Here is a 25,973-nt window from a genome sequence, read left to right as displayed (position 1 = left end):
GGACGTGGTGGCGCATCCTGTAATCCCAGCACTCAGGAGGCTGAGGCAGGAGGATACTTGTGAGTTTGAGACCAGCCTAGGCTACAAAGTGAGCTCAAGGCCAGCCTGAACTGCATAGCGAGACCCTGTCTCAGAAAGACAAAAAAAGAAAAGAGAAAAAAAAGGTGATACAAAGAATGTGCTCTTTTATTTGACAATAAGAAAGCCCAGGGAAGAAGGAGGGCAGGTGTGTGTCTGCACCTGGGTGTGCTGCCAGCAGAGCACAAGCTGCCAAACACAGCCTTGTGTAGGAGTGTGTGTGAGCACTAGAAGGGCTCTGCCTGAGTCCACCTGCCTCCAGCTCCTTGCTGAGGGTGTGAGCATGCAACTTCTCTAGACCTCTGCTGCCTGTGCTCAGTCCTCCTTGCACACTTGCAGGGACAAAATTCAACTGTAGATTCAAAAAGGACATAGTGGTAGGAGTGTGACCTGCCCAAGAACAGCAGGATAAAAAGCTGGCCCCTGCTCTCTCACCTGGTAGAGAGCCAAGTTAGGCAGAAATATCACAGGCAGTCAGATGGGGCTGGGCCCTCGAGAGAGTCAATACAGAAGATGGGAACACCTTACAAGTGGCCGGGGGTGCACCTGTTGGAAAGCAGGCCTCAAGATAAAGATGGAATGATCAGGCCTACCTGCCTCCCAGAGGGGTAGGATAAGTGGTAACATCCGGTCCAATAAAGTGTAGACAGACATCAACCACCTCAGTGGGTGGCTAAGACCACCCCCCTCAACTCATCCCTTCCTGAAAAGGTCTTTGTTCTTTCCGTGTATACTTGCTACATGACCTGCTTCCCCACTAGATCAATATTACCTAAGTGGCTATACTTATAATCTTACTGGTTGATCATAGCTTTAGCCCACGTTGTACCCACCTCATGATTTTGCTCTATAAAACTTCCTTTAAGAAGTGGGCTCAACCAGGCGTGGTGGTGCATGCCCTTGAGAGGTTGAGGGAGGAGGATCCTTTTGAGTTCGAGACCAGCCTGGGCTACAAAGTGAGCTCAAGGCCAGCCTGAACTGTCTCAAAAAAAAAAAAAAAAAAAAAAAAGTGGGCTCTTTGGCAACTCATTCAGGATCCCTCCTCCTGTCTCTTTCAGGAGCCGTATCTCAAAAAAATTTCCTATCTTAACCTTCGTTGTTCCTTAGACTTCATTCTTCAGTTCTGGGGAACATGAACTTGGCATATTAGACAGGTTGGGAATTACATTTATTTCCCCTGTATAACCTGAAGTTTCTACATCAATACAACTGCTTCCTTTCTCTCAGCCTAAGTTTCTTCACCTGTAAAAGACAAAACAGTAGCTAGCTTTCAGCCAGACATGGTGGCACACACCTATAATCCCTCCTCAGGGGCCTGTAGCAGAGGGATCACCTCGAGTTCAAGGTCAGCCTGAATTAACTAGCAAGACCCTATCTCAAAAAACCAAAACATGGGGCTGGGGATTTAGCTCAGCTGCACAGCACCTGCCTGGCAAGTGGGAGGTCATGAGTTCAATTCCCCGTACCAGAAAAAAAACAACAAAAAAACCAAAACACAACAACAAAACCCATAGCTTTCAACTTAGGATATACATAAGAGGTACTACTGATTTTTTTGTTTTTTTTTTTTTTGTTTTTTTTTTGCAGTACTGGGTATCGAACTCACAACCTTGAGCTTGCCAGGCAGGCGCTTATGCCACTGAGCTATATCCCCAGCCCTTGTTTTGTTTTTGTTTTGTTGGTTTGCTGTACTGGTGATTGCACCCAGGGGCTTCTCACTGAGCTGTCTTTTCCTTTTTTTTTTTTTCCTGGTACCGGGAATTGAACTCATGCCCTCGTGCTTGCCAGGCAGGCGCTGTGCCACTGAGCTAAATCCCCAGCCCCTGAGCTATGTCTTTAGGTCTTTCTAAATTTTTTAAATTTTAAGACAAGCAAGAATAACTAAGTTCTAAGTTACCCAGGTTGGGCTTGAACTTTTAATCCTCCTACCTTGGCCTCCCAAAGTGTTGAGATTATAGGCATTTGTCATACCCAATGACATTGCTGAAGTTTTAAAATAAGAGGAAGGGATTCTAAAACCCACCCTCAACAGGAGAACAAAGGTTCCCTGGCTCTATGTTCTCCCTCCTCCCTGTGGACCCAACATGTTGAGAGATGGGAAGCAGTCACGATGGGGCACATAAGTAAGTTTATCAGGGGCTGGGGATTTAGCTCAGCGGCAAAGCACCTGCCTGGCAAGTGCAAGGTCGTGAGTTTGATTCCTGGTACCGGAAGAAAAACAAACAAAACAACAACAAAAAATAAGTAGGTTTATCAAGTAGCAGCTCGGATGTCCCTGGGAGACAGGACCAGTGTGAGGGCCAGAGGAAGACAAATGCCAAACACAAAAGACCCCAAGCCTGGGTGCTCTGAAGGAAAACTGACAGCTGAAACTCACAGGGATAAACACAGCTGGGCACTAAAGCAAGCAACATAACCAGTGGACACAAGAAACTGGTAACAGCAGTTACTTCTGGGGCAGGGTGCTAGGAGGCTAAGGAGACAACCACGTTTTGTTGCAAATCTGTGAGCACCTGTTGGAAGGCAGCCACGCTCACCACTCTACCACCAATCCTTTTGAATTTACATCATATTAATTATCTGGAGGAAAAAAAAATTGGCAGAAGCATGAGATTATGAAGAAGCCAGGTATGGCGGCACACACTTACAATCTCAGCACTCAGGAGGCTGAGGCAGGAGAATCATTGGAAGTTCAAGGCCAGCCTGAATTACATAGAGACCTTGTCTCAAAAATAAGATCTAGGGTCTTAGCTGACCACAAACTTCACCTGTGGCAGCTGTCAAAGTTAGCCTGACTTTCAGCTTTACTGAAAAGGTGGAATGGCTTGGTGGAAAGATACCATGTTTTTTCCGTTGTTTCTGTTTTGTTTTTTTGTCTTTTTGAGACAGGGTCTTGCTATGCAGTCCAGGCTGGCTTGAGCTCACTTTGTAGCCCAGGCTGGTCTCGAACGCGCAACCATCCTCCTGCCTCAGCCTCCTGAGTGCTGGGTTTACAGGCATGCGCCACCACGCCCGGCTTTTTCCGTTGTTTCTACAGTGCTGGGGATCAAACCCATGGTCTCGTGTTCTAGGCCAGTGTTGTGATGCTGAGCTTCAGCCCCGTGCTTATTAAGGGGGACTGTCCCTCTGCAGCCCATGAAATTGAGTCCTTGTCTGTGGATCATTCACTGGGGCCTGGGCTGAGCACATTCTCAGCAGGACCTGAACTGACAGGAGAAATCAGAATAAGGAAGAGCCAGGAGACTGTGGTAGGCCTGGGTGAAGAGGTGGGAGCAGTTCAGGCAGAGAGATGACAGACTCTCACTGTCTCCATGCATCTTAATTGGCTAGAGAAAGGGAACACCTTCCTAAAGACAAGCTGTGGGTGAGCACTGCAGGAAGGCACTCTTGAGGCCTAAGAAAAAACTTTCTAACCTGTGGAGTTGTCTGAAAGCAGAAAGTAGTCACCTCCCTGCCATTGCATGCACTCAAGCAAAGCATAGCAGGCCAAAAAGATGGTACAGAAGGGATTCCAGTGTCCATGCAGACGCCAAACCTGAACTCCTGAGTCTGAACCCTTCCCAAATCAAGGAACACCCCAGATTTCCTGGTATATACCAGGCCTCACTGTGCAGGTTTTATCCCTCAGAGAGTTCATCCTGCTGTTGTCTCCTAGCACTGCCAACGTCGAAGTGGTGGGGACAGCTAGCGGGGCAGGGCACCAACCCAAGGTGGCAGAGAAACAGACCAGAACCCAGGTTTAGAGGAGCTGGCAAGGCCAACAAATTCATCCTTCTGCCTTTTCTTAAACCAGCATTTAATGAGTGCTGCTGCGTCTCCCACCACTCTGGAAGAGGCCAAGATAAACAAGTCCTGGCCTGCATTCTAGAAGAGAGAAAGCAAACCAACAAGAAAAATGTGAAGAACGCTAATGTTATATAGTAAAGAGGGTGGTGGCAGGGACTGGAGGGCTGCTCCGGCAGAAAAGCCCAGAAGCAAGGAAGGCTTCTCTGAAGTGTCATCTAATTTGAGTCCCCAGTGGCATCATCACAGACCAAAGACGGTCACTTTGTATTGATTGTCCAGTTGGCAACATTTGCTGTGGTGCGCACACCCAGGAGCACCATCCAGAACCCTCCACCCCTCCCCTCAAGAAGCACTGTCAATGATCCTGTACACAGAAGATCGCCAAAACTCCACCAAAAGACTCCTACAATTAAAAACCACATTTGGTAGCGGAACATCCCAAAATCAATGGCAATCCTATACACCAGTAACAAACTCACCAAGAGAGAAATTAGGGAAACAACCTTTCATAATACTATTGAGAAAAATTAAATACTTAGGAATTAACCTAGCCAAGGAAGTGAAAGACCCTACAATGAAAACTATAGTACTCTGAAAAAGATCCAGACAGGTATCAGAAAATGGAAAGATATCTCCTGTGCCTGGAGAGGTAGAACCAAAATAGTGAAAATGGCCCTTCTTCCAAAACTGTTACACAGATTTAATGCAATCCCAATCAGAATACCAATAGCGTTCCTAGGGGCTGGGGATTTAGCTCAGCGGCACAGCGCCTGCCTGGCAAGCGCAAGGTCGTGAGTTCGATTCCTGGTAACGGGGGGGGGGGGGGACAATATCGTTCCTCACAGACCCAGAGAAAACAATCCAAAAATTCACATGGAACCAGAAGAGAACTAAAACATAGCAAAAGCTATTCTAGAAAATAAGAGCAAGGCAGGGAACATCACAATCCCTGACTTTAAGTTATATAGTACTACCAAGCTACAGTAATAAAAACAGCATCATACTGGCAAAAAGAACAGACCTGAGGATCAACGGAACAGAAGGTGCAGAAACAACTTCAAGCACACTTAGCTACGTTAATCTTTGACAAAGGGGCCAAACACCTTCACTAGAAGAAAGATAGCCTCTTTAATATAAAAACAGCTGTAGGAAAACTGATTTGCCACATGGTGAAGACTAAAACAAGACTCTTTCACCATGCACTAAACTAAAATTGAAATAGATCAAAGATCTAAGTCGGTGGGCCGGGGGTATAGCTCAGCAGCTTGAGCGCTTGCCTGGCAAGCCTAAGATCATGAGTTTGATTCCCGGTGCCAGAAAAAAAAAAAAAAAAAAAGATCTAAATATTGAAACAGAAACACAGGCTGGGGATGTAGCTCAATGGCCTAGTGCCTGCCTGGCAAACAGGAGGCTATGAGTTCAATTCCCATTACAAAAAAAAACAAACAAACCAGAAATGCTTGATCTCCTGAAAGACAGATGAAGTAAACTCTGGAAGGTATAGGTGTAGGCAAAGACCTTCTGAACAAAACTCAAATTGCATAGGAAATACTACCAAAATATCAACAAAATGGGATCACATCAAATTAAAAACCTTATTAAAAAATTAAAAAGCTTCTGCACAGCAAAGGACACCAGCAACAGAGTAAAGAAACAACTTACACAATGGGAAAAACGATTTTGCCAGCTACTCCTGAGACAAGGGCTAGTATGTACAATATATAAAGAACTCAAAAAGTTAGACTGCCACAAATCCAAAAATGGGCATGTGAAATGAATGGACATTGTCAGATAAACAATTATGAACAGCTACTAAGTACATGAAAAAATCCTCAACATCAAGGGTTATTTGAGAAATGCAAATTAAAACAATATTGAGCTTCCACTTTTTGCCAGAAAGAATGGCTATTATCAAGAAATCAATAAGAAATGTCGGTGAGGTGTTGGGGAAAAAGGAACCTTTTGTTGGTGGGAGTGTGAACTGGTACGACCACTATGTAAAATAGTATGGATATTCTTCAAAAAACTAAAACTAGAGGTTCTGTTGATCCAGTTTATAGCTGCACAATTCATAATAGCTAAATCCTGGAAACAGCCTATACATCCATCGACAGATGGCTGGATAATGAAAATGTGGTATTTTTTCTATTTTTTTATTGGTACATTTTAGATATACATAATGATCACATTCATCATAGGGAATTTGTACCTGTACATATCTTGCCTCTGCTTTTTTTCCCATTCCCTTCCCTGCCCTTCAATCCTTCTTCCCCTCCATATTTACAAAAGCTCTTTCCCTTTTTTTTTTTTTTTTGTACTGGGAATCGAACTCAGGACCTCGCGCTTGCCAGGCAGGCATTGCGCCACTGAGCTATATCCCTGGCCCTTTGTTCCCATTTTTTTCTCCCCATTCTTTTTTTCTTGTCCCTTCCTTCCTTTCCTCCTCCTCTCTCCCTTGTTCCCCTTCTAATCTGAACATCTGAAAATGTGGTATTTAAATACAATGGAGTACTATTCAGCCATAAAGGATAAACTTGAGACATTTTTTGTAAGTGGATATACCTCAAGACCATAATCTTCAGTGAAATAAATCAGATGCATACGTTTACGTATCACATTGTTTCTCTTGTGTGAGAAACCCAAAGTATAAATAAGGAGCAAAATGGAGGGCAGATATTAGGAAGTAGAAAGAACATGTTCAAATGGGGGAGGAAGGAAGGAAGGAAGGGAAAGGAGACTTAAAGGGGGAAAAAAGAACTGAAGGGAAAAGAATGGAAAGAGCTTTTCTAAATGGGGAGGGAAAAGGGACAAAAAAAGAATTCAGATGTGTTATGTATATGTAGAAACCCACCATGAGGAATGTGATCATTATGTACTGCAAACATATACTAATAATAGTAATAATAATAAAAAAAATAATTTAAAAAGCCGGGTGTGGTGGGGCAAGCCTGTAACCCCAGCACTGGAGAGGCTGCGCAGGAGGATCACAAGTTCAAGGCCAGCCTGGGCTATACAGGAGTTCAAGGACAGCTTGAATTGCACAGTGAGACCCTATCTCAAAAAAAAGAAAGGAAGGAAGGAAGGAAAAGAAAAAAGAAAAAGAAAAAGAAAAAGAAAGAAAGAAAGAAAGAAAGAGAGAAAGGAAGAAAAGAAAAGAAAAGAAAAGAAAAGAAAAGAAAAGAAAAAAGAAAAAAGAAAAGAACGACTGTCAGTTCCCTACAGGGACTTGGACAGCTGGGAAGAAGGGATGGGTACGTCTGTAGGCACAAATGTGCCTGGGTCGGCTCTGTGAGATGAAGATAACAGCAGCACCCACTTAAGTGAGTCCTTGTGAGCATTAAAATACTGCATGTAAGTAAGTGCTACAGTAAGCACTCCATAAGTGGCAACTGGGCCAGGCGTCCTGGCGCAGGCCTGTAATTCCAGCACTTGGGAGGCTGAGGCAGGATTGCCTTGAGTTCAAGGCCAGCCTGAACTATATAGTGAGACCCTATCTCAAAATAAAATAAATAAATAAATAAGGCTAGGGATTTAACTCAGGGTCACAGCGCCTGCCTAGCAAGCGTGGAGTCCTGAGTTCGATTCCCAATACTCAGATAGATGGCAACTGCCTCAATAAACATGGACACACTCTCGCTTTGGTCGGGCCGTTTCCCTGAGCCTCAGTTTCCACTATCGTCCTCTTTGGCCGCTGCACTGGGTGCTTTCGGGTTCGTAGTCTCCGGAGCGGTTCCACAACCCTGGCCTTGGACATTTCACTGCTGCCTGCCGCAAGGCCAGAAAAGAGCAAGACAGCCGCCGCCCACCGGCACCCAAGGCGAGCCCAGGCCCCGCCCCACGGGCCCCGCCCTGCCCCCTCCGCCGGAGCCGGCAAGCCTCACCGGTTCCTTTAAGGCAGCGAGCCCTCCGAGAGCATTTTGTTTCGCCCCCTCCGACGGCGCCGAGCTAGCGGCTTCACCTTTAAGGCGGCGCGGGGACTGCTGGGAAGACCGGCGGGATGGAGACAGCGGGAACGTCTCCCGGCTGCCGGTCCGGGTGAAGCGGGGCGGGAGCCAGAGCTGGTCAAGAAGCGCAGGTCGGCGCGGCCCGATCCGGTCGGGAGAGGGGGTGGTCAAACGTTGAACGGGAGGGGCTGCGGGTCGGCCTAAGGGAGGGGTCGTCGTGGGCGCGGCCTGTGTGGGGACCCGCTCGGGGGAGGGGGCGCGGTCCTGTGGGCCAGGGGAAGGGACTCGCGCCAGCCTATGGGAGGGGGTGTCCTGGGCGCGGCCAGGAGGAAGCAGGTCGCGAAACCGGAGAGCTCAGTCTGTCTGGGGGAGGGTCTGCGCGGGATCGGCCTACCCTGGGGGAGGGGCTCTGCGGGTCCGGCCTGTGGGTGGGGGAGAGAGGTTTCGCAGGGGCTGGGGCCGATCGCCGCGAGAGTAAACCCCTGCGACCCAGTACGGCCCCTGGTGCTCCATGTCCTGACTAGAGGAGTTCCAGGGAAGCCTCGAGACTGGGCCACCTAAGCCGGTCTGAGCCGGTGGTCTGGGGTGAAATCAGGGTCCAGCCTTACCGGCCGCACCGCATTGCGTCTTCCTGGCTGAGATGGGGCTGGCGCGCCCCCTGTAGGCCGAGCGCGGGCACCGTCCTGACTGCTGGCTCGTGGACCTGGGCACCCTTGGGGACACAGGCATCTGGGGACCGCCAGTGTTTACCTAATCCGGGTTGGACGGCGGTGTGGCCCTAGGTTCGGCGGCCGCCTGCCCGCCCCTCACCTTCGCAGGTGGCACGACCATGGCTACGATGGTACTTCCGCGGGAGGAGAAACTGACCCAGGATGAGATCGTGCTGGGCACCAAGGCTGTCATCCAAGGACTAGAGACCCTGCGCGGGGAGCATCGTGCCTTGCTAGCTCCCCTGACCTCTCATGAGGCCGGCGATGCCGAGCCTGGTTCCCAGGAGCGCTGCCACCTCCTGCGACGCTCCCTGGAGGCCATCGAGCTGGGACTAGGGGAAGCCCAGGTAGGTCAGTCAGGGAGCCGGGATGGGAGATCACAGAAGGGTATGATACTTTCAAAGGTAATCTAGAAACAGAATCTGAGCCAGAAACCCCGGTCCTCGAGTCTCCCATCCATGTTTGGGCTGCAATAAATATCTGTCGATAAAAATTGGTGCACTTTGAAGACCTCAGCCCTGCTTCGGGAAACCCTACGCATGCTCATCTCCACACGCAGCCATTTCTGGCTCCTTTCTACCTAACAGATTGGATGGCATAGAAAAAACAGGAAATCCGTAAGGAAACACCTTTCACCATCATTCTTCTATTGATTTGTTAAATTTCTAATTTATCACATGCTGTTATGTGCCAGGTAATATGTTAATGCCAGGTATACAGGGTCCAGAAAGGCAGACAAGATCCCTACCCTAGTCCAGTAGGAGAGGAGAAATGCACACAAATAGTTGTAACAAATTGTCTCAGTTGTCCAAAGCAAAGAATAAGATCTTGTGATAGCTTATAGCAAGGAACCTTGTCTATTGGTCAGGCAATACTTCTCTGAGGAAATGACACTTAAACCAAGAGTTGAAGGCAAAAATGGACCAACCACCACAAAAAGGAGTGAAAAGAGAAGTTACATGGGCAAAGGTCCTGAGGCAGGACCTTTGTGTAGGGGAAGTGAGACAACTACGTGACTATAGCTTCACACAGCAAGTAGAGAGAAAGACAGAAGAGGCCTTTGGAGAAAGTAAGAGCCAGATCTAGCTTGTTAGTTTGGGTTTTATTCTCAGGAAACCAGGAATCCTTTGGAGGCTCTAAGCAGAGAGGGTACATAGTCTGACTTAGATTTTAGAAATTCCCTGAGACAGAGAATAGACCTGCTTCAAGGATGGAAGCAGGTAGCAAGTGGTTAGCTATAACTCAAATAAGAGATGACAGCTTGGACCAAAGGCGTGTCCATGAGGGTGGAGAAAAGAGGACCAGTTCAAGATGTTCTGGAGGTGGGCCCTGCAGGACATGGGAGTGAAGTGAGAGGAAGAGAGGAAGGGGCATCGTTAAGTCTCATATTTATAATCTAAGTAAATTCAGGGATTCGAGACCCTGGGTGCATCACAGTTTGATTTTGGTCACCTAAATTGGGCTGCCAGAACTAGATGAAGACAGAAATGTCTAGGAGGCATTTGGACACAAGTAGGATTCTATGGGAAAGGATTTTGTTCCCCTCAGATCTTGGCCAACCCACTGCCTGGTGCCTTGAATCCTGGGTAGGTTGTATCATCTTGATTTCCTTGTCTTTAAAATAGGGATCATACCATCTGTTGTACATACTTGCAGGCTGTTGAGGGAATTTTTTCAGACTAGTGCTTAGGAAAACACCTGTCACTTACATGTTTGCTAACCAACTAGAAAGCACAGGGATCCAGACTGCCCAGCGTTCTAAAAGGGCAACATATTGCCTCCTTGGCTATTTGGCTATCAGCTGCAGAAATGGCCACACTGGGACCCCACTCCTGGTGCATGCAGACCCCTCATAGATGAGGAATGGGATGGCAGAGAGCATGGTCTGCAAGGCCATGAGGAGCTAGAATAAAGGGGAAGGTGTGTTTGATGGCAGAAATGATGCTGGAGCATATAGGATGGATGAAGGAGGGTGGAGCCCATGCTTCCCCAAGGAAGGAAGGACCTGGAAGCTCAGGAAGAGAGTCAGGGGTTGAAGAGAAGGTCAGGGGCTAAGTCCTATATCCCATTACATGCCTCTGTGGTTCCTCATATCCTCTGGGGGCTTGGAACATCTACCCTTCCCTACCTGGGAGCTGCAGAAGGCAGGGTTTGCTGTGGACCCTCAGCAGAAGCCAAAATGAGATATTTCAGTGGCTTTTTAGCCCCATCAGGGTTCTTTGTGTGAGCCCCAGCTCAGGGACAGGTTGCAGTTGTATAGTAACTGTGGCTGCAGCAGGCAGAGAGCAGGCCCCCATAGAGACAAAGGAAAAGTGTGGTAGCTCAGGGATCCCAGGAGGAAGCAGCTTGGGATTCCCAAACTCTAATGTGCTGGGTTTGATCTTCAGGGTACGGGGGCTACAGGGAGCCACCTTTGAGGAAGGGGGAGCTCCTAGGCCCAAGGCTCTGCAACTGCTCATAAGCAAGGCCAGGCCTAGCTCTTCACTGACCCTGTAGTCTTAGGAGGCCCAGGTTGGAGATGCAGGCTAGAGGTGAGCCAGGGCTCTGATGCTTATCTGGCTGCGCAGGTGATCCTGGCACTGTCAAGCCATCTGGGTGCTGTAGAGTCAGAGAAGCAGAAGTTGCGGGCTCAGGTGCGGCGCCTGGTGCAGGAGAACCAGTGGCTGCGTGAGGAGCTGGCAGGGACACAGCAGAAGCTGCAGCACAGCGAGCAGGCAGTGGCCCAGCTGGAAGAGGAGAAGCAGCACCTGCTGTTCATGAGCCAGATCCGCAAGCTGGATGAGGACACCTCCCCTAATGTGAGCCCCACCTGATCAGGGGACTGGGCCAAGTAGGGCATGAGTAGCACCCAGCTCCTACGCAACCCACTGACACTCAGCCACCCATGATGCTCCCCCTGACACTTGTCCTGTCTTCTCCCCAGGAAGAGAAGGGAGATGTCCCCAAAGATTCTCTAGACGACCTGTTCCCCAATGAGGATGAGCAGAGCCCAGGTGCGGATGGGCAGTTGGCTCTGGGTGTTGGGGGAGGAAAGATTGTGCACTTTCCTGGAGCTTGGGACCCAGAGGTCATAGGAAATGGGGGCCAAGTAGCACCCACGTTCTTTCCTGCCTTATTCCCATTCACAACATCCCAGCACATTAGAGCTTACAGGGCAAGGCTTCCGTTGCATCATATACCCTGTGAGCTCTGCAGGAGAGAGACATCACAAGAGCTCTGGAGCAGCCAGGCCTGGCTCCCCCTTCTGCTGTACCTCTGGCTCCTCTGAGGCCACTGGGACAGTTCCTTTCCTTTGGGACTGCTCTGAGTATCAGAGGGGACACATAGACAGTGGCTAGCCAGGGCCAGGCTTGCCTCACTTATAATGTTGAGTACATATCAGAGCCCTCTCTGCAAATGTGGAAACTGAGGCTCAGGGTTTGAGAGGACTTGTTCCAGGAAGTACAGCTTGCCACCACCTACTCTTTCTTTGGGCCACAGCTGAAAGACATAGCTGGCATGTGCCAGTCTAGCCCAGCGGGCAGATGGCACACCTGATCTTCTGTCTTGTCCTATAGCCCCCAGCCCTGGAGGAGGGGATGTGGCTGCCCAGCATGGGGGCTATGAAATCCCAGCACGACTTCGCACCCTGCACAACCTGGTGATCCAGTATGCGTCTCAGGGCCGCTATGAGGTGGCTGTGCCACTCTGCAAGCAGGCACTGGAGGACTTGGAGAAGACATCAGGCCACGACCACCCTGACGTGGCCACCATGCTGAACATCCTGGCTCTGGTCTATCGGTGAGAGCCCTTCTGGCCAGTCGTCTATGGGGTTCTGAGTCACTCCAGTTCTGAGTCACTAACCCACGGTGCTTGCTAGGGTCAGCTCCAGGGAGGAGGTGGGCAGCAGAGAGATGTGCTTTGTGGGCCTGGGCTCCAGATGTGAATGGATCTCAGTCTAATGGCAGAGAAAGGTTTGAGATGAGCAGGGAAGGTAACACAAGGATGCTGGTGTTGCGGGGAAGTAGCAGTTTCTCCGATCACCAGCCTCAAGCAGTAGCTTTGTGGAAAGTGAGTTAGCCTAGAATACAAGAGGATGGGAAAAGGTTTCTGTGGCAGAAAGTAGCATAAGGCCACTGTGAACTAGAGAGCAGGGTGCACTTGAAGATTGTGTGCAGCTTGGTGGTCCTGAGCATGTGGCAGAGCCCTGGTTGGGTGAGTGTGAACTGCCCTAAGCTCCCTGAGCTCTTAGAATGGCAGGGGCTGCCCAGCCTTGCCCATGCTCTGAGTCACATTCCCATTAGTCCCCACCCTAGTGACCAGAGGAATCATGGGCACCTGGGGCAGGCCTTGGGCTGGAGGACAACCCTGAGCCCACTCCTGTCTGCTCCCAGGGACCAGAACAAGTACAAGGAGGCTGCCCACCTGCTCAATGATGCCCTGGCTATCCGGGAGAAGACACTGGGCAAGGACCACCCAGCTGTGAGTGAGGGCTAGGTAGCGGTGGCCAAGCTGCCCTCAACCCTATGCCAGGTCTTGGAGTCGCTGCCCAGCAGGACCCTGGGCCAGCGTGCCTCTGTTCTCTCATCCGCCAGGTTGCTGCAACACTAAACAATCTGGCTGTTCTGTATGGCAAGCGGGGCAAGTACAAGGAGGCTGAGCCACTGTGCAAGCGGGCACTGGAGATCCGGGAGAAGGTGGGAACAGGCAGGGTTTGGAGCTGCACAGATCAGGGTCCCAGGCAGCTCTGAAACCAGCCATTGACTGCTTTTCCCACTGTAGGTCCTGGGCAAGTTTCACCCAGACGTAGCCAAGCAGCTCAGCAACCTGGCCTTGCTGTGCCAGAACCAGGGCAAAGCAGAGGAGGTGGAATACTACTACCGGCGGGCACTGGAGATCTACGCCACGCGCCTGGGGCCTGATGACCCCAATGTGGCCAAAACCAAGAATAACCTGGTGCTGAGGGGCTGGGCAGGGCTAGGGGCTGGGATGGAGGGAGGTCGGTCTGAGTGTGGGGAGGAAAGAGATGGACAGCTCAGCTCCTGGATCCCGTTCACCCTCTGGGTCTCTGCCCTACCAGGCTTCCTGCTACCTGAAACAGGGCAAATACCAGGACGCAGAGACCCTGTACAAGGAGATCCTCACCCGGGCACATGAGAAGGAGTTTGGTTCTGTCAATGGTGAGTCTATGGTCACCATGTGCTACTGGTTCATCCAGTACAGCTGCCAGTTCAGCTGTGAGCACCTAGGATAGTATTTCAGCTGGACGGGCCCCCACACCTGGGGTCTGGCTAGTGGCCCAGCCTCACCTGTGGATGGTATCTATGGGAACACACATATCTGGCTCACTTCCCTGGCCATATACACCTTGGCAAACCCCACACTCTTGGCCCAGTCTTGCTTGTCTGCTGCTTGCAACTGCTCCACTTGAGGGCCTGGCCCAAGTGTCTTTCCTTCTAGGAACAGACCTTCTGGCTCCTGGTGGTCAGTCATTCCCGGCTCCCAGATCCCTTGGAGCCTCTTCCATCATTCTGCCTACTGTATGTCTCAGGCCAAGGGCCCATGGTGTGAAGGCTCTGTCCTCTGCCCTCACCTGTCACAAGCCCCCTGATACAGCTCCATGACCTACTCATCCTCTGTCCAGAGGAGGGTTTGTGATGTTTTGAGTCACTTTCTTGTTCATTCATTCCACACAGCCCAACTCTGGTCCTTCCTAGGTGTCCCCTTGTCCCCTCCCCAGACCCTAATCCTGTATTCAGCCCAAACTGGAGAGGCCTGTCTGGCAGGCTGCTGACAGTCACCTTTCTGCCTGCAGGAGACAACAAGCCCATTTGGATGCATGCAGAGGAACGGGAGGAGAGCAAGGTAGCTGTGTGCGCAGAGTGTGAGGCTGGGGTATGTGGAAGGGAGGGCCTTTTTCCACCTCCCCTAATGGTTCCTGCCCCCTCTCCAGGATAAGCGCCGGGACAGCGCCCCCTATGGGGAATATGGCAGCTGGTACAAGGCTTGTAAGGTTGACAGGTGAGGGCAGCAGGATGGGTTGGGGCTAGGTAGGACAGGTAGCAGGGAAGTGGCATCCTGGATGGGACAAGGCCCACGTTCTACACTCCATCCTGTCACCCACAAGACACATACCTCTTTTTTACCAGCTCATCTTCCAAGGCCCATTTTACCAGAGGGTTTTCTGTACCAGGAGAGCCCTGTTTTCTCACTTCTTGGTCTCCCAGCTTTGGTCTTGGGGCAACATCGTATGAGAGCCAGGCCCAAGTCCTGGGGTGATTCTCTCAGATCAGGACAGACAAGTGGGTCTAGCACAGGGCTGGACACGTGGGTGGTTCCTCAGGGCCAGTGTGGGCTGGGTGTCAGACAGGCCCTGGGTTCAGGAGAACAGTATATGAGACTGTCCTGTTGTCCATCCACAGCCCCACAGTCAACACCACCCTGCGCAGCTTGGGCGCCTTGTACCGGCGCCAGGGCAAGCTGGAGGCTGCACACACACTGGAGGACTGTGCCAGCCGCAGCCGGAAGCAGGTGGGACTCCATGCAGGAGCCGGGTAGAGAGGGACCTCTGATGCCCTGTGTGTGTTACAATCAGGCCCTGGTGCTCCCTGCGCCTCTCTTAGGGCTTGGACCCTGCGAGCCAGACCAAGGTGGTAGAGCTGCTGAAAGATGGCAGTGGTGGGCGGGGAGGCTGCCGTGCCACCCGAGATGCAACTGGAGGTGCTGGGCCTCGGTCTGAGTCTGACCTGGAGGAGGCAGGACCTGCAGCTGAGTGGAGCGGGGTGAGTGTGGAGACTGGGATGGGTTGGGAGAGAGACTGTATGCCCAGTGTGACCGAAGGTCGGGCCTGTCACCCAAAGGATGGCAGTGGCTCCTTGCGACGCAGTGGCTCCTTTGGGAAGCTCCGGGATGCCCTGAGGCGCAGCAGTGAGATGCTGGTGAAGAAGCTGCAGGGGGGCAGTCCGCAGGAGCCCCCTAACCCCAGGTGAGCCCCCACCCAGGTGTACCCCTCCAGAGGCACCTAGTGAACCTAAATGAGCTCCTGATTTGAATGTTTTCTGCTGGCCCAGGGTGACCTCCCCATCTCTCTTGGGTGCCACCACTGCCAAGTCTGCTCTCTCCCCAACCCCAGCATTCCCAGCTTCCTCATGTCTACTTGGGTAAATCTCAGCTGGCCTTTTCCCTCAGGATGAAGCGGGCCAGTTCCCTCAACTTCCTCAACAAGAGCGTGGAAGAGCCAGTCCAGGTAGGGGCAGTGGGTGTCTGGCACTGGGCAGCTGAAGCCAGGCCCCTGCCCCAGGGCCCCTGGGACCCAGGTCTGCATGTCTTCCTGCCCAGCTTTTCCTGGAGCGAGTCTTCATCCAGCAGCAGTTCTGTCCCCATCCCAGTCCTGCTTTCTGCTTGACAGCAGGGGGACAGATGAGGGGAATGCACCCCTCTCCTGCAGTGGACGTGTGAGTCACCACTGCCAACACAATAATGTGGAGGCAACAAGCGCGTCAGGCACCAGGGTAGCTTTGGGCCAGAGCTGGCCAACTGGGAGACTGAGGCTGTGTCTGCCCAAAAGCCCAGTAGCAACAGCATGAGGCTGATGGGCTGTCCCTCTGCCCACAGCCTGGAGGCACAGGTCTTTCTGACAGCCGCACACTCAGCTCTAGCTCCATGGACCTCTCAAGACGAAGCTCCCTTGTGGGCTAATCCTGAAGGAGCAGCCAGTCGCCAGAGCCTCCATCCAGCGCATCCTCTCCCCAAGCCCTGCGCATGGGCCTGCTGCTTGTCCTGCCTGTCTCCCCCACAGACCCTTGTCTTTTCTGTTCAAACTCAGGGTAACCTCCTCCCATTTCATCTCAGCCTGAGCCCTGGAGGCTGGGCCTGCCCACCCCAGCTCTACTCTGTATTTATTCCTTCTAGCAGGGCCCCTCTTCCCTAGATTCTGGCCAGCAGGAGGGGCTGGCCGGAGTCTCCAAGAGAAGACTCCAGAGTCAAGAACAATAAGCACCTGCTGCCCCACCACTATCCCTACCCTCACCCCCATCCGGCCGTTGCTTCTGTATATAAAGAAATAAGTTATTGGCCGCGCCTCTACCCTCAGACCGAGGTACTCCTTGGGCCTCCCCTCGCCCCGCCCTTCTCCAGTGGTACCGCCCAGGCCTTAATCACCCACATTCCGCGCGGTGGTATCTCCCAGGCTCCTGTTCTTAGGAGCAGCGCCTCCCGAAATGGTTCTTTGGACCGTTTTTTGCGCTCCTGGCCTTCGAGGGATGCGCCCCACCTCGCCTTGGCCCTTACCCCAGGACGGCAGGCCCTAGGCTCGCCGTCTCACCCACAGCCGGGCACTGCCCTGCATCCCGGCCTTATGCACTGCCCCTCCCGCCCAGGCACGGCCTGACCCCGCCCAGGGCACCGCCCCTCAAGCCATCCTGTCACGCCGCCTCCCACTCCCGCAGCTTCTCGCGGTGGGCTAGTCACGGCCCCCGGTGGCAGGAGGGACCGCCCCACAGGGGGTGGGGGTTCGAAGCGGTCGCTCTTTATTTTCAGATGTTGCTGTAGAAATAAAGATGGTTTGAATCTGAGCCGGGCTTGTTCTGAGGTAGAGGCCCAGGGTCCCCCAGCGCCTCCAGATTGGGGTGGGATTGGGTGAGGCTTCGTGTGTGTGTCTGTGTCTGGCTGGCTGGCTGGCTCGCTCGCTCGCTCGCTCGCTCGCATCCTGTCCCGGGAGCGAGATGTGCCCAGATACTCTCCTGTCCCAGAGCCGTGTGAGGGTGCCACAGGTGGTCGATTTCTCCCAAAGCTTTCAATTCTGGGATTCTAGAACTCTTTAATATGCTGATATAATTTGAGCACGTTTCCTGAGGCGATTTTTCTTGTATAAAATGGGGTGGACCTGGGAGGCTTAATTCCAGCACTTGGGAGGCTGATTAAGGAGGGTCGCCGCGTGTTCGAGGCCATCCTGGGCTACATAGTTAAAGGAAAGCCCGAACTACATGATGAGACGCTGTCCAAAAAAAAAAAGATGGAGTAGTGACAACCTGCTAGGGCTGGAGCTGTGTTAGTGTACAGGACATAAAGAACCCAAGATCAATGAGCTTTACTGGTGCAGCTATTGCCGAAGGCGAGAGGGTGAGAATGGCTGCTTCTGTCAGACAGAAGTGACCTGTACCAAGCCTGGCACTAAGTTGAACTCGCATTCACAGAGTTGGTGAGGAGCTCAGAGCTTGGTCCCTCAGCCATGTCCGTCCCGTAAGAAGACTACGAGCCCCAGAAAGCATTGCGCCAGCGGCGTAAGAGTGTTCGGCTGCTGCGGCAGAATACACCTGCGCAGCAGGCGGGGTGTTGGGGGGGGGAGTGAGATAGATCCTGGGGAGACTACAGATCCCAGGAAGCAGTGCGGCGCGGCCGGACTCGAGAATGTGTGCGCTTGCGCGTTGCGGGTGGGGCCTCTGGGGCGGAGCGGCCACCATCTTGGAACGGAGGCGGAGCAGAGCCGACTGGGAGCGACCGAGCGGGCCTCCGCCGCCGCCATGAACCCCGAATAGTGAGTGAGCCCCGCCCGCGCCGTTGGGCGCAGCCTCGATCCCGAGGACGGGGCTGTACGCTTACCGGGGTTGTCTGGCCCGGGTCAGGACTGCGCGGCGCCCCCACATCCGGGTCTCTCTTCCGCTGACTCCCCCTCACATCCGGGTTCTGCCCCTCCCCCCGGGGGGGACCCAGGACCCCGACTTGACACCCCGAGTCCTCGTACCTAGGGTCCAGAGACTGCAACCCCCAGGGCAGTACTTGGAGCCCGAGGCAACAGTGCTGCCGGGGCTTTTGGGTCAGGTGACCCTGCAGCCGCGTTCTTTGCAGGCCTCAGTTTCCCCGTGTGCTGTTTGAAGACGGTCCCCGCGGTTTGGAGCCCGACACAGTAATTTGTGGTTTCGAATGGTTCAGATTCGAGCACTTAGATCGCGCCGTAAATCCCTCAGCCCTCTTTCTTCTGGAGTCTGGTTCCCGGGGTCGATGTAGAGACTGACCAGATGCGGGTGGCCCCAAAGCGCCGCTCATCCCTTTTAGGTCAACTCCTCCAGGCGGCGCCTGCCTTGGCCTGCCCAGATCAGCTGTCCGGGCGCTCCAAGTGGTCTGCCCTGAGACCTCCATGGCCACCGCTGCACCCCGTCCCTCTGCTGTCACACTGCCAGAGAAGTTTGGGTGAATGTGGAATTTGCCTTTCCCATTTCCCCCCTAGAATGGGATTCACTGGTCCTCAAATTTTACTGACTTCTTGGTCACTCCCCCTGCAGGTACCTGGCCCGCATTTCGGGCCCTGCACTTCTAGTTTTCCCCCTAGTATCAGCTGCATCTTCCTCTTCTGCCACTTCCTTTTTCTCCTGTATCGCCAGACCTCGGATTTCCTTGGGGAAGCGTGCCTCTCTGAGCCGGTTTAGGAGGGGGAACAAAGAAGGGAACAGACAGGCTCTTACAGACGCTAGAGTCTGACAGGCCTGGTTTGGAGTCTCAGAATTATCTGCTGTGTAGTTTACGGCAAGACACTCCCCTTGTTTGCCTCTGATTGCCTCAGTAGTTGGGAATAAAACACTTCCCTGGACTGCAGTGGGGATTTAATGAGATGATGCCGGTAACATCTCTGAAGTATTAAGTGCTGTTATCATTTCCACTTGTTGACTACATCTTATTGGAGACTTTATATCAGGGTTTTTACTTTTTTTGTTTTTGATAATAGGTTCTGGCTGACTCCTGGCTTCAACTTTAGGGGTCTGCCTCCCCTGTCTAGTAGCACACACCACAGGACATGCTCGGGGTTCCCTAAATGTCCTGTACCAGACAGAACTATGGAGATAACCAGCTCTGACATTTAATTGATTGTGATTCTTAGGACATCAAGTGCCCCTGTGTGCTTCACTTTTGTTTCCCATAAAAGTGGGAATTCAGCCTCAGGAAGCTGAGTAACCTGTGGGCTAGCTTGTGGGGGTAAAGTTCAATCTCCCTTTCCCCAAGATCTGGTGGGAAGATCTGGTGAGTACCATAGTATACCAAATCAAGACATACCTCGCAGTGTGGAGATACTGTATTGGTGATGGTAGGTGGACTTCTTGCCTTCCTTCATGTCTTCTCTCTCCAGTGACTACCTGTTTAAGCTGCTTTTGATTGGTGACTCGGGTGTGGGCAAGTCATGCCTGCTTCTGCGGTTCGCTGTGAGTAAGAAACCCATAACATCCATCTGGGGTCCTGGCTGGTAGCTTGGAAGGGGAAAAGGAACAACCCAGAGCACAGTAGTTGCAAGACTTGGGAACCAAGGATGAGGTTTTATAAGACCTGCCAGCAGAGCGTCTGGCTGAATAGGGAGCTGAGCTGATAAGATGGGGTTCTCAGAACTAGAGCTTAGTAATTAGGAGCTGGCTGGGGAGGAAGTTGGAGGGAGGCTTTCCAAATGGGCCTTGGACTCATTCATTCAGGCCATTTCACTGGCCCCAACCTTCCAGGATGACACATACACGGAGAGCTACATCAGCACCATTGGGGTGGACTTCAAGATCCGAACCATTGAGCTGGATGGCAAAACCATCAAACTTCAGATTGTGAGTGTGGCTTTTCCCCAACCCTGTGTATAGGCACAGACCTTGCCTGGGGGGTGGAGGGGCTCGACCAGACTGACCTTCCTCTCTCCCTGTTGTGTTGCAGTGGGACACAGCTGGTCAGGAACGGTTTCGGACCATCACTTCCAGCTACTACCGGGGGGCCCATGGCATCATCGTGGTGTATGATGTCACTGACCAGGTATTCCTGGACTTAAACTGCCCAACTTTCCCTCTTTGGCCTTAGGTTTTGTTACTGCTTTTTACTCTTCCAGTCTTTTCCCTGATGCTTCCTGGGAAAGAGACTGTATGAATTTCTTTCTTTTTTTTTTTTTTTTTATCTTTTTGAGACAGGGTCTTGCTATGCCATTCAGGCTGCCCTTGAGCTCACTTTGTATCCCAGGCTGGTCTCGAACTCACAACAATTCTGCTGCAGCCTCCCGAGTGCTGGGATTACAGGCGTGTGCCCCCATGCCCGGCAAGACTGTATGAATTTCACAGGGAGGGAAGCAGTCACAAAGGATCCATTCAGCGCTGTACTGCAGAATCAGGCAGAACCAGTCCTCACACTACCCCTCCACCTTGTTCTAGACCTTCCTGGCACCTGTGTTTTGCGTATTTTTAGTCACTTTGTTGGCTGCTGTGCTGGACCCATGGCTTCCTATGTGAAGATACTGGGGGAACAGTTGGAGGGCTTTTAGCAAAGGCAGTTGAGGGATCCCTGAGCTCTGGGTCCAGTATGAACAGAGGTCTGGGATCCCTGTGTGTGCTTTGGTGGCTTTAGTTGCGTGTCACTGGCATCAGTGGTCATGAGAGCAGCCAGAAATAGTCCATATTTTACTGCTTACAAAATCTCAGTCTTCAAATTCCTTTTTTTTTCTCTCTTTTTTGTTGTCATTGGTGGTGTTGGTGGTGGTGGTGGTAGTTTTGGTGTGGATGGTTTTTTGTTTTTTGGTTTTTTTGAGATGGGAATTCACTGTGTTGCTCAGGCTGGCCCCAAACTCCTGGGCTCGCATGATCCTTCTGCCTCAGCCTTCCAAGTAGCTGGCTTCTCAGGCATGTACCAAATTGCATGCCTGCATCTTCACATTGTCTTCTGATGCTTGTAAAAGTCTCTGTCATATTCCCATCGTACAGATGTGGACTTGGTTTCAGAGTGGTGAGGTGACCACCAGGTGAACTACTCCAGCTAGTTCAGTTGCAGACATAGAAAGCCTAGTCTCTGGATCCCACCTGCTTTGTTTTTTCTACCATGGCTGCTTAACAGGAACCAGGCCCTGGGGATATGGGAGATGACATCACCCCTGGGCTGGGAGGAGTCCCTGGGCAGCAGGGCCCTTTGGCTCTCCAGGACTCACGATCCTCTGCCCCTACCTCCCTAGCTCTGGACAGCAAGCTGGGGGTGAGCTGTGTTCCACTCAGAGATCACCAAGACCTTCCTATGACCACAATCAGAGATCACCAAGACCTTCCTACTGACCACCAAATCTAGCAACCTCAATTTAGTTTTTGTTTCGATTGACCTCTTCCTCTCTCCTTGAAAAGTTCCTGATCTGAGCATGCACTGTACCTCTGAGCTACATCTCCATCCCCTTCAAGGTGTTTTTATTGGTTCATTCTGTGTTCCTTTACCTCACCCCATATTTTCTGCTTTCTGACTCTGACTGTCCATGGTTCTGGCTACTTTGGTAATTGGTCTTCTACCTTGTTTACTGTGATTCTTGCGTCTAAACAGCTATCAACAAGGACGCGCTTTTCTCTCTTTTGAGGGCGTGGTTTGGCGGGGGGTTCCAGTACTGGGAATCGAACTTATGACCTCACACTTGCCAGGCAGGTGCTGTGCCGCTGATCTGAATCCCCAGCCTCCCGCTTTTCTCTCTATGCCTGTGCTGACACGTGGTTTCTGTGAATTCAGATTTCCATCATCTTAGCTGGTGCACTACATGGGGGAGTCTGTATTTCTGGGTGAGAAAACTGCCTGCAGAGATGTTACTTTGGCCCTAGTCTAGTCTACCAGTCTTGAAGGACAGAGTCTGGGTTAGAAGTCAGTATTGCTGACGTGGAGCACATGCTTTCCTGCCCTCGGGTGCCTTTCCGAGACTCTAGACCAGCTGCAGAACTCAAGACGCCAAGCACTGGCCCAACCATATTTCCCCACACCCGCTTCTGCATCCTCAGTTTTGTAACATAATCTCTGTTGGCCTGACCAAAAAACTCTTCCTCCCTCATCCAGTCAGTCTCAAGGCTCCTCCATTGTGTCTCCATCATCTCTCTCAAATATGCCCCATCATAATAATAGCAGTGATGAGGATAATAGCGGTTCTTGGTAATTAAGCACTTGTTAGACAGGGCTGTATTCATTCTCTCATGCAAACAGCAATCCTGCTGGGAGGTACTGTTTTATACAAAAGAAGAAACTGAGGCCCACGGAGGTCTGGTGACAAATCCAATGTCATGCAGTAAGTGGCTGAGCCAAGGCTTCACCCAGAATGGCCTGACTAAATCTGTGTGCTTCCCTGCCATACTCTGTGGCTCAGGATACATCTCTTCCCTGGATTATCTCCAGCACCTCCCAGTTTGTCTCCTTTTCTTTCTGGTCTTCTCTGACCCCCACACTCCTCTGTGGACCATCTGTCCAGAACTCAGATGTGCTCCCATTACCCCTTGTCTAAGACACCCTTCCCTGCATCTCTTGGTTGTCCCAAACTTAGCTGAGTGAAAACCCTTGAGCTCTGACCTACCCGCCCCTCTTTTCCCTCAAAGACATCGTGTCCTCACATTGTGTGACCCGACACAGGTTGTTTGCTTAGTAGCCACCTCTCCTGCACCAGCCCAGTTTGCCTGTAGGCTCAGGTCAGCTGTAGCTTCTCAGGTAGAGATGGTCCTGCGGCTCCCTAGCTCCTGACCTCTATTCCATCATGCCATTGTATATATCCTGGTCTGTTTCTCCACTTTGCTCTGAGTGCCTTAGGGTAGGCCCTGATAGGTGTTCCCTTTGTACCCAGCATAAGGCACACTTTGGACATGGGAGGTCACCAGACCTCTGGCCCCTAAGAAAGAAAAGCAGCTTCAGCGCCAGCACTCCCAGAGTGTCGGGCTGCTGGGAGTGTCTGAGGCCCAATAATGCAGTGTTGGTGTCAGAAGTAGGACAGGATGTCTGTCTCCCTCATAGCCAGGACCCCTCCTGCAAGGATTCTCCATCCCCTACTGGGCAGAAGGCTTCAAACCTGCTCTGTGTAAAGAGATTTTCAGGCCATTGTGGGAACTTGGTGATTCTCACTGGCCCATTCCTATCTGTCCCTTTCTTCCCTCCGATCACCTCTCTTAGGCTGTCACATGTGGTTAGCCTGGGAGTGTCTTGGAGGGCAGCAGCTGTGGCAGTCAGAGCAGTCTGGCCCACAAGCCCTGGCGAGTGCTGGGACTGTTGAAGGCAGCTATGTCTTGCTTTGCTGAAGAGAGGGACAGCTTTTGTAGCCCAGGGGACCTGCCTCTCTCTTAGGATCTTGTGTCTAGGCCTGGGGAGGGGCCAGAGTTGGGAGCTTAATAACTTTGAACTGTGGACCCTCTAGGAATCCTATGCCAATGTGAAGCAATGGCTGCAGGAGATTGACCGCTATGCCAGCGAGAATGTCAATAAGCTCCTGGTGGGCAACAAGAGTGACCTCACCACCAAGAAGGTGGTGGACAACACCACAGCCAAGGTGAGCAGGGCTAGACAGAGCTGTGGCAGTGGCTGGCGCCCACTGCCCCCTCACCCCTCTCTCCTCTCTTTTGTTCTTCTCTCCCCTTGGCAGGAGTTCGCAGACTCTCTGGGCATCCCCTTCCTAGAGACAAGTGCCAAGAATGCCACCAATGTCGAGCAGGCTTTCATGACTATGGCTGCTGAGATCAAGAAGCGGATGGGGCCTGGGGCAGCCTCAGGAGGAGAACGGCCCAACCTCAAGATCGACAGCACCCCTGTGAAGCCAGCTGGTGGTGGCTGTTGCTAGGAGGGGCACTTGGGATGGGACAGGAGGGGACACCTTCAGATGATGCCTCTGGAGGGGTCAGGAGATGCCTCCTTCCTCTCCTGGGCATTTGAGTCTGTGGCTTTGAGGTGTCCTGGGCTCCCCATCTCCTTCTGGCCCATCTGCCTGCTGTCCTGAGCCCTGGTTCTGTCAGGGTCCCCAAGGGAGGACGTCCAGGACCTGTGGCAAGGGCAGGGACGGGGGCTGCTCTGCTGCTGCCTCTAGATACCTTGGAAAGATGCCGCCTTCCTTTGGAACGAGGGCTCCTCTGTCTCCCTTTCCCCGTGTATGCTGCACTGGGTTTCTCTTTCTCTCGCCCCTTCCCAAGAGCTGAGTCCTCCTTGACCTCTGCTGCCCCTGGCTGCAGTCAGCACCTTGGGTCAGGACTGTAGCCAGGGGATCCACGGCCTGTGATTGGATCTAGGGCCCTGGGCTGGACCTCAGGACGGGTATGGGGGGCGCAGAAGTCCAGCAGCCCACCCTTTTCCTCTGCCTCTACACCCCTACACTCACAGCTCAAGCCGTCCAGCTACAGTAGGCTCAGAGCACAGCTAGGGCAGGTGGGCGGGCAGTTACGCTGGGCCTGTGTCTTGAGCCCAGGGGGAGCCTGCTCCTGCCGTCCCCTACCCTGCCAGAGGCAGGCCTGTGTGCTGCCTGCTCACCGTGCCCCTTTGTGCCCGAGGCAGGCGGAGGCGGAAGGCCCACCGTGCCAGAGGCCAGGCACCAGCCTTAACCCTTACTCTGCCAGCACCCCTCCTCTTTCCCTGAGGCAGCACATCTGGCTCATTCTTCCTCTCATTGCTTAGAGCCTAAGGGGGCAGAGCCTCATCCCTGCCTCTATTCTGGGGAATGTGGGTGCACCCCAGGACTGGGGGCTTCTTTGCTCACCCTCTACCCACCCAGGATCCTGGCCCTCTGCCCTCTGGCACAGCTTCTTCCTGCGGAAAGCAAACCTGGTCTCTACCTAAGAAGCCATGTCCCTGTGCTGTCTCTTGTCTGTCCCAACCACACCCTGCCCCCTCTCCAGCTTGTATTTAAATCCCTGGGCCACCCCTTTGGGGCCCTCCCAGGTTCCCCTCTGGTGTCATGTCGGGCATTTTGCAAGGAAAAGCCACTTGGGGAAAAATGGAAAAGGACAACAAAACAATAAATTTCCACTGGCCCTTGGAGGAGCCGAGGGTTTTTGCAAGGAAATTGTGGTGGCTGAGTGTGGTCTGTGGTCTTGGCATACCCGGGGGTGGGGGTGCAACTAGAACCCTGGGCTTGGTGGTTTGCACTGGGGTCCCGGTTTGGACTCAACTGTCTTGGGGTTGCTGGCAAAAGCCCTTGACCCACATACTGGGGCCAGGAGAACTGCCTGTGTTGCTGTGGCTGTCCCCAAGGGCCCAGCACCGATCTGTCGGAAGCAGGCAGGCAGCCATCAGCGGGTACCCTGTGAGACACCACCAACACAGGCACACATCCAAGACGAGTTGGGCAGCAGCCCTAGAGTCAGGGCAAGGGGGTACAGTGTACTCCTCAAATGGGTCCCAATGCACACATGGGGGTGCACTCCTTTTAGCGCCCGAGTTTAGCCCTTTCCCTCGACCTCTGTCTTGTGGCCAGGTGCAACTATCACACCTGCGCGCGCGCACACACACGCAAGTGCTTCCCGCTTAGGACTCAGCTCTGCAAGTGAGCGCGGGGTGGGAGGGCAGGGAACCTGAGGGTCAGAGAGGCTGTGGTGGGCTGCTTGTGTGATGGGGTGGCAGGGATGTGCGTCCCGGTGTACGTACTCCTGACAGTGCACGCCAGTGGCCTCTTCCGCCCCGTGTAGGGTAGTGTGGGGTAGACGGAGGGGCGAGCGAAGCCCCAGCCCCGCCCGAGGCCGCTGCACGGCGGCCCCGCCCCCGGCTC

General features: G+C 52.6%; 3 protein-coding genes across 8 annotated transcripts in view; 2 read left to right on the top strand and 1 right to left on the bottom strand.

The window, feature by feature from the left end:
• The window catches only part of LOC106148464, a 22,014-nt gene extending 13,431 nt beyond the window's left edge, over nt 1-8,583 (bottom strand). For 3 of the 4 annotated variants that reach the window (XR_001233926.1, XM_013514013.1, XM_013514012.1), the window contains exons 1-2: nt 8,417-8,583; nt 7,746-8,008 (exon numbers count right to left, since the gene is read on the bottom strand). Coding sequence is in view for 3 of the 4 variants with exons in the window: in XM_013514013.1 (XP_013369467.1) it covers nt 7,746-8,008; nt 8,417-8,537 (384 nt within the window). In the remaining variant the exon portion in view is untranslated. Of the gene's footprint in view, nt 1-130; nt 625-7,745; nt 8,009-8,416 lie in introns of those variants that run through there. The other variant, XM_013514014.1, reaches the window with a different exon arrangement.
• On the top strand, nt 7,859-17,070 carry Klc2 (kinesin light chain 2). 3 transcript variants are annotated; one of them, XM_013514009.1, is made up of 16 exons: nt 7,859-7,939; nt 8,627-8,865; nt 11,086-11,316; nt 11,442-11,511; nt 12,076-12,298; nt 12,892-12,979; nt 13,093-13,194; nt 13,280-13,453; nt 13,578-13,677; nt 14,313-14,362; nt 14,451-14,518; nt 14,920-15,028; nt 15,121-15,279; nt 15,358-15,482; nt 15,686-15,743; nt 15,836-16,105. In XM_013514009.1, the coding sequence occupies exons 2-16, from the start codon at nt 8,638-8,640 to the stop codon at nt 15,953-15,955; spliced, it is 1,905 nt and encodes a 634-aa protein (XP_013369463.1). In that variant the 5' UTR covers nt 7,859-7,939; nt 8,627-8,637; the 3' UTR covers nt 15,956-16,105. The 3 variants fall into 3 exon arrangements, with proteins under 3 accessions (XP_013369463.1, XP_005384487.1, XP_013369462.1); XM_005384430.2 differs by lacking the exon at nt 15,836-16,105 and adding an exon at nt 16,112-17,070 and having other exon boundaries at nt 7,861-7,939; nt 8,591-8,865; XM_013514008.1 differs by having other exon boundaries at nt 7,861-7,939; nt 8,591-8,865.
• Nucleotides 17,071-17,923: 853 nt separating this feature from the next.
• Rab1b (RAB1B, member RAS oncogene family) lies at nt 17,924-25,271 on the top strand. The gene is made up of 6 exons (XM_005384425.2): nt 17,924-18,032; nt 19,617-19,689; nt 19,978-20,073; nt 20,177-20,272; nt 23,640-23,771; nt 23,865-25,271. Exons 1-6 carry the CDS (start codon nt 18,019-18,021, stop codon nt 24,057-24,059), a joined length of 606 nt encoding a protein of 201 aa, XP_005384482.1. The 5' UTR covers nt 17,924-18,018; the 3' UTR covers nt 24,060-25,271.
• Nucleotides 25,272-25,973: the final 702 nt, after the last annotated feature.

The sequence above is a fragment of the Chinchilla lanigera genome, unplaced genomic scaffold, assembly GCF_000276665.1.
Source record: "Chinchilla lanigera isolate Chin_1 unplaced genomic scaffold, ChiLan1.0 scaffold00021, whole genome shotgun sequence".
NCBI classification, from domain to species: domain Eukaryota; kingdom Metazoa; phylum Chordata; class Mammalia; order Rodentia; family Chinchillidae; genus Chinchilla; species Chinchilla lanigera.
Note: the sequence above shows the minus strand (reverse complement) of the source record. Positions and strands in the feature narration are given on the sequence as shown.

Excerpts from the sequence above, each read along its gene's own strand:
- Klc2 (XM_013514009.1), top strand. The coding sequence starts at position 8,638 with ATGGCTACGATGGTACTTCCGCGGGAGGAGAAACTGACCCAGGATGAG. Across the intron at positions 13,454-13,577 it reads CCAAAACCAAGAATAACCTG|GCTTCCTGCTACCTGAAACA; the intron begins GTGCTGAGGGGC and ends CTGCCCTACCAG. Across the intron at positions 15,280-15,357 it reads CTGCAGCTGAGTGGAGCGGG|GATGGCAGTGGCTCCTTGCG; the intron begins GTGAGTGTGGAG and ends TGTCACCCAAAG.
- Rab1b (XM_005384425.2), top strand. Across the intron at positions 20,074-20,176 it reads AAACCATCAAACTTCAGATT|TGGGACACAGCTGGTCAGGA; the intron begins GTGAGTGTGGCT and ends GTTGTGTTGCAG. Across the intron at positions 23,772-23,864 it reads TGGACAACACCACAGCCAAG|GAGTTCGCAGACTCTCTGGG; the intron begins GTGAGCAGGGCT and ends TCCCCTTGGCAG.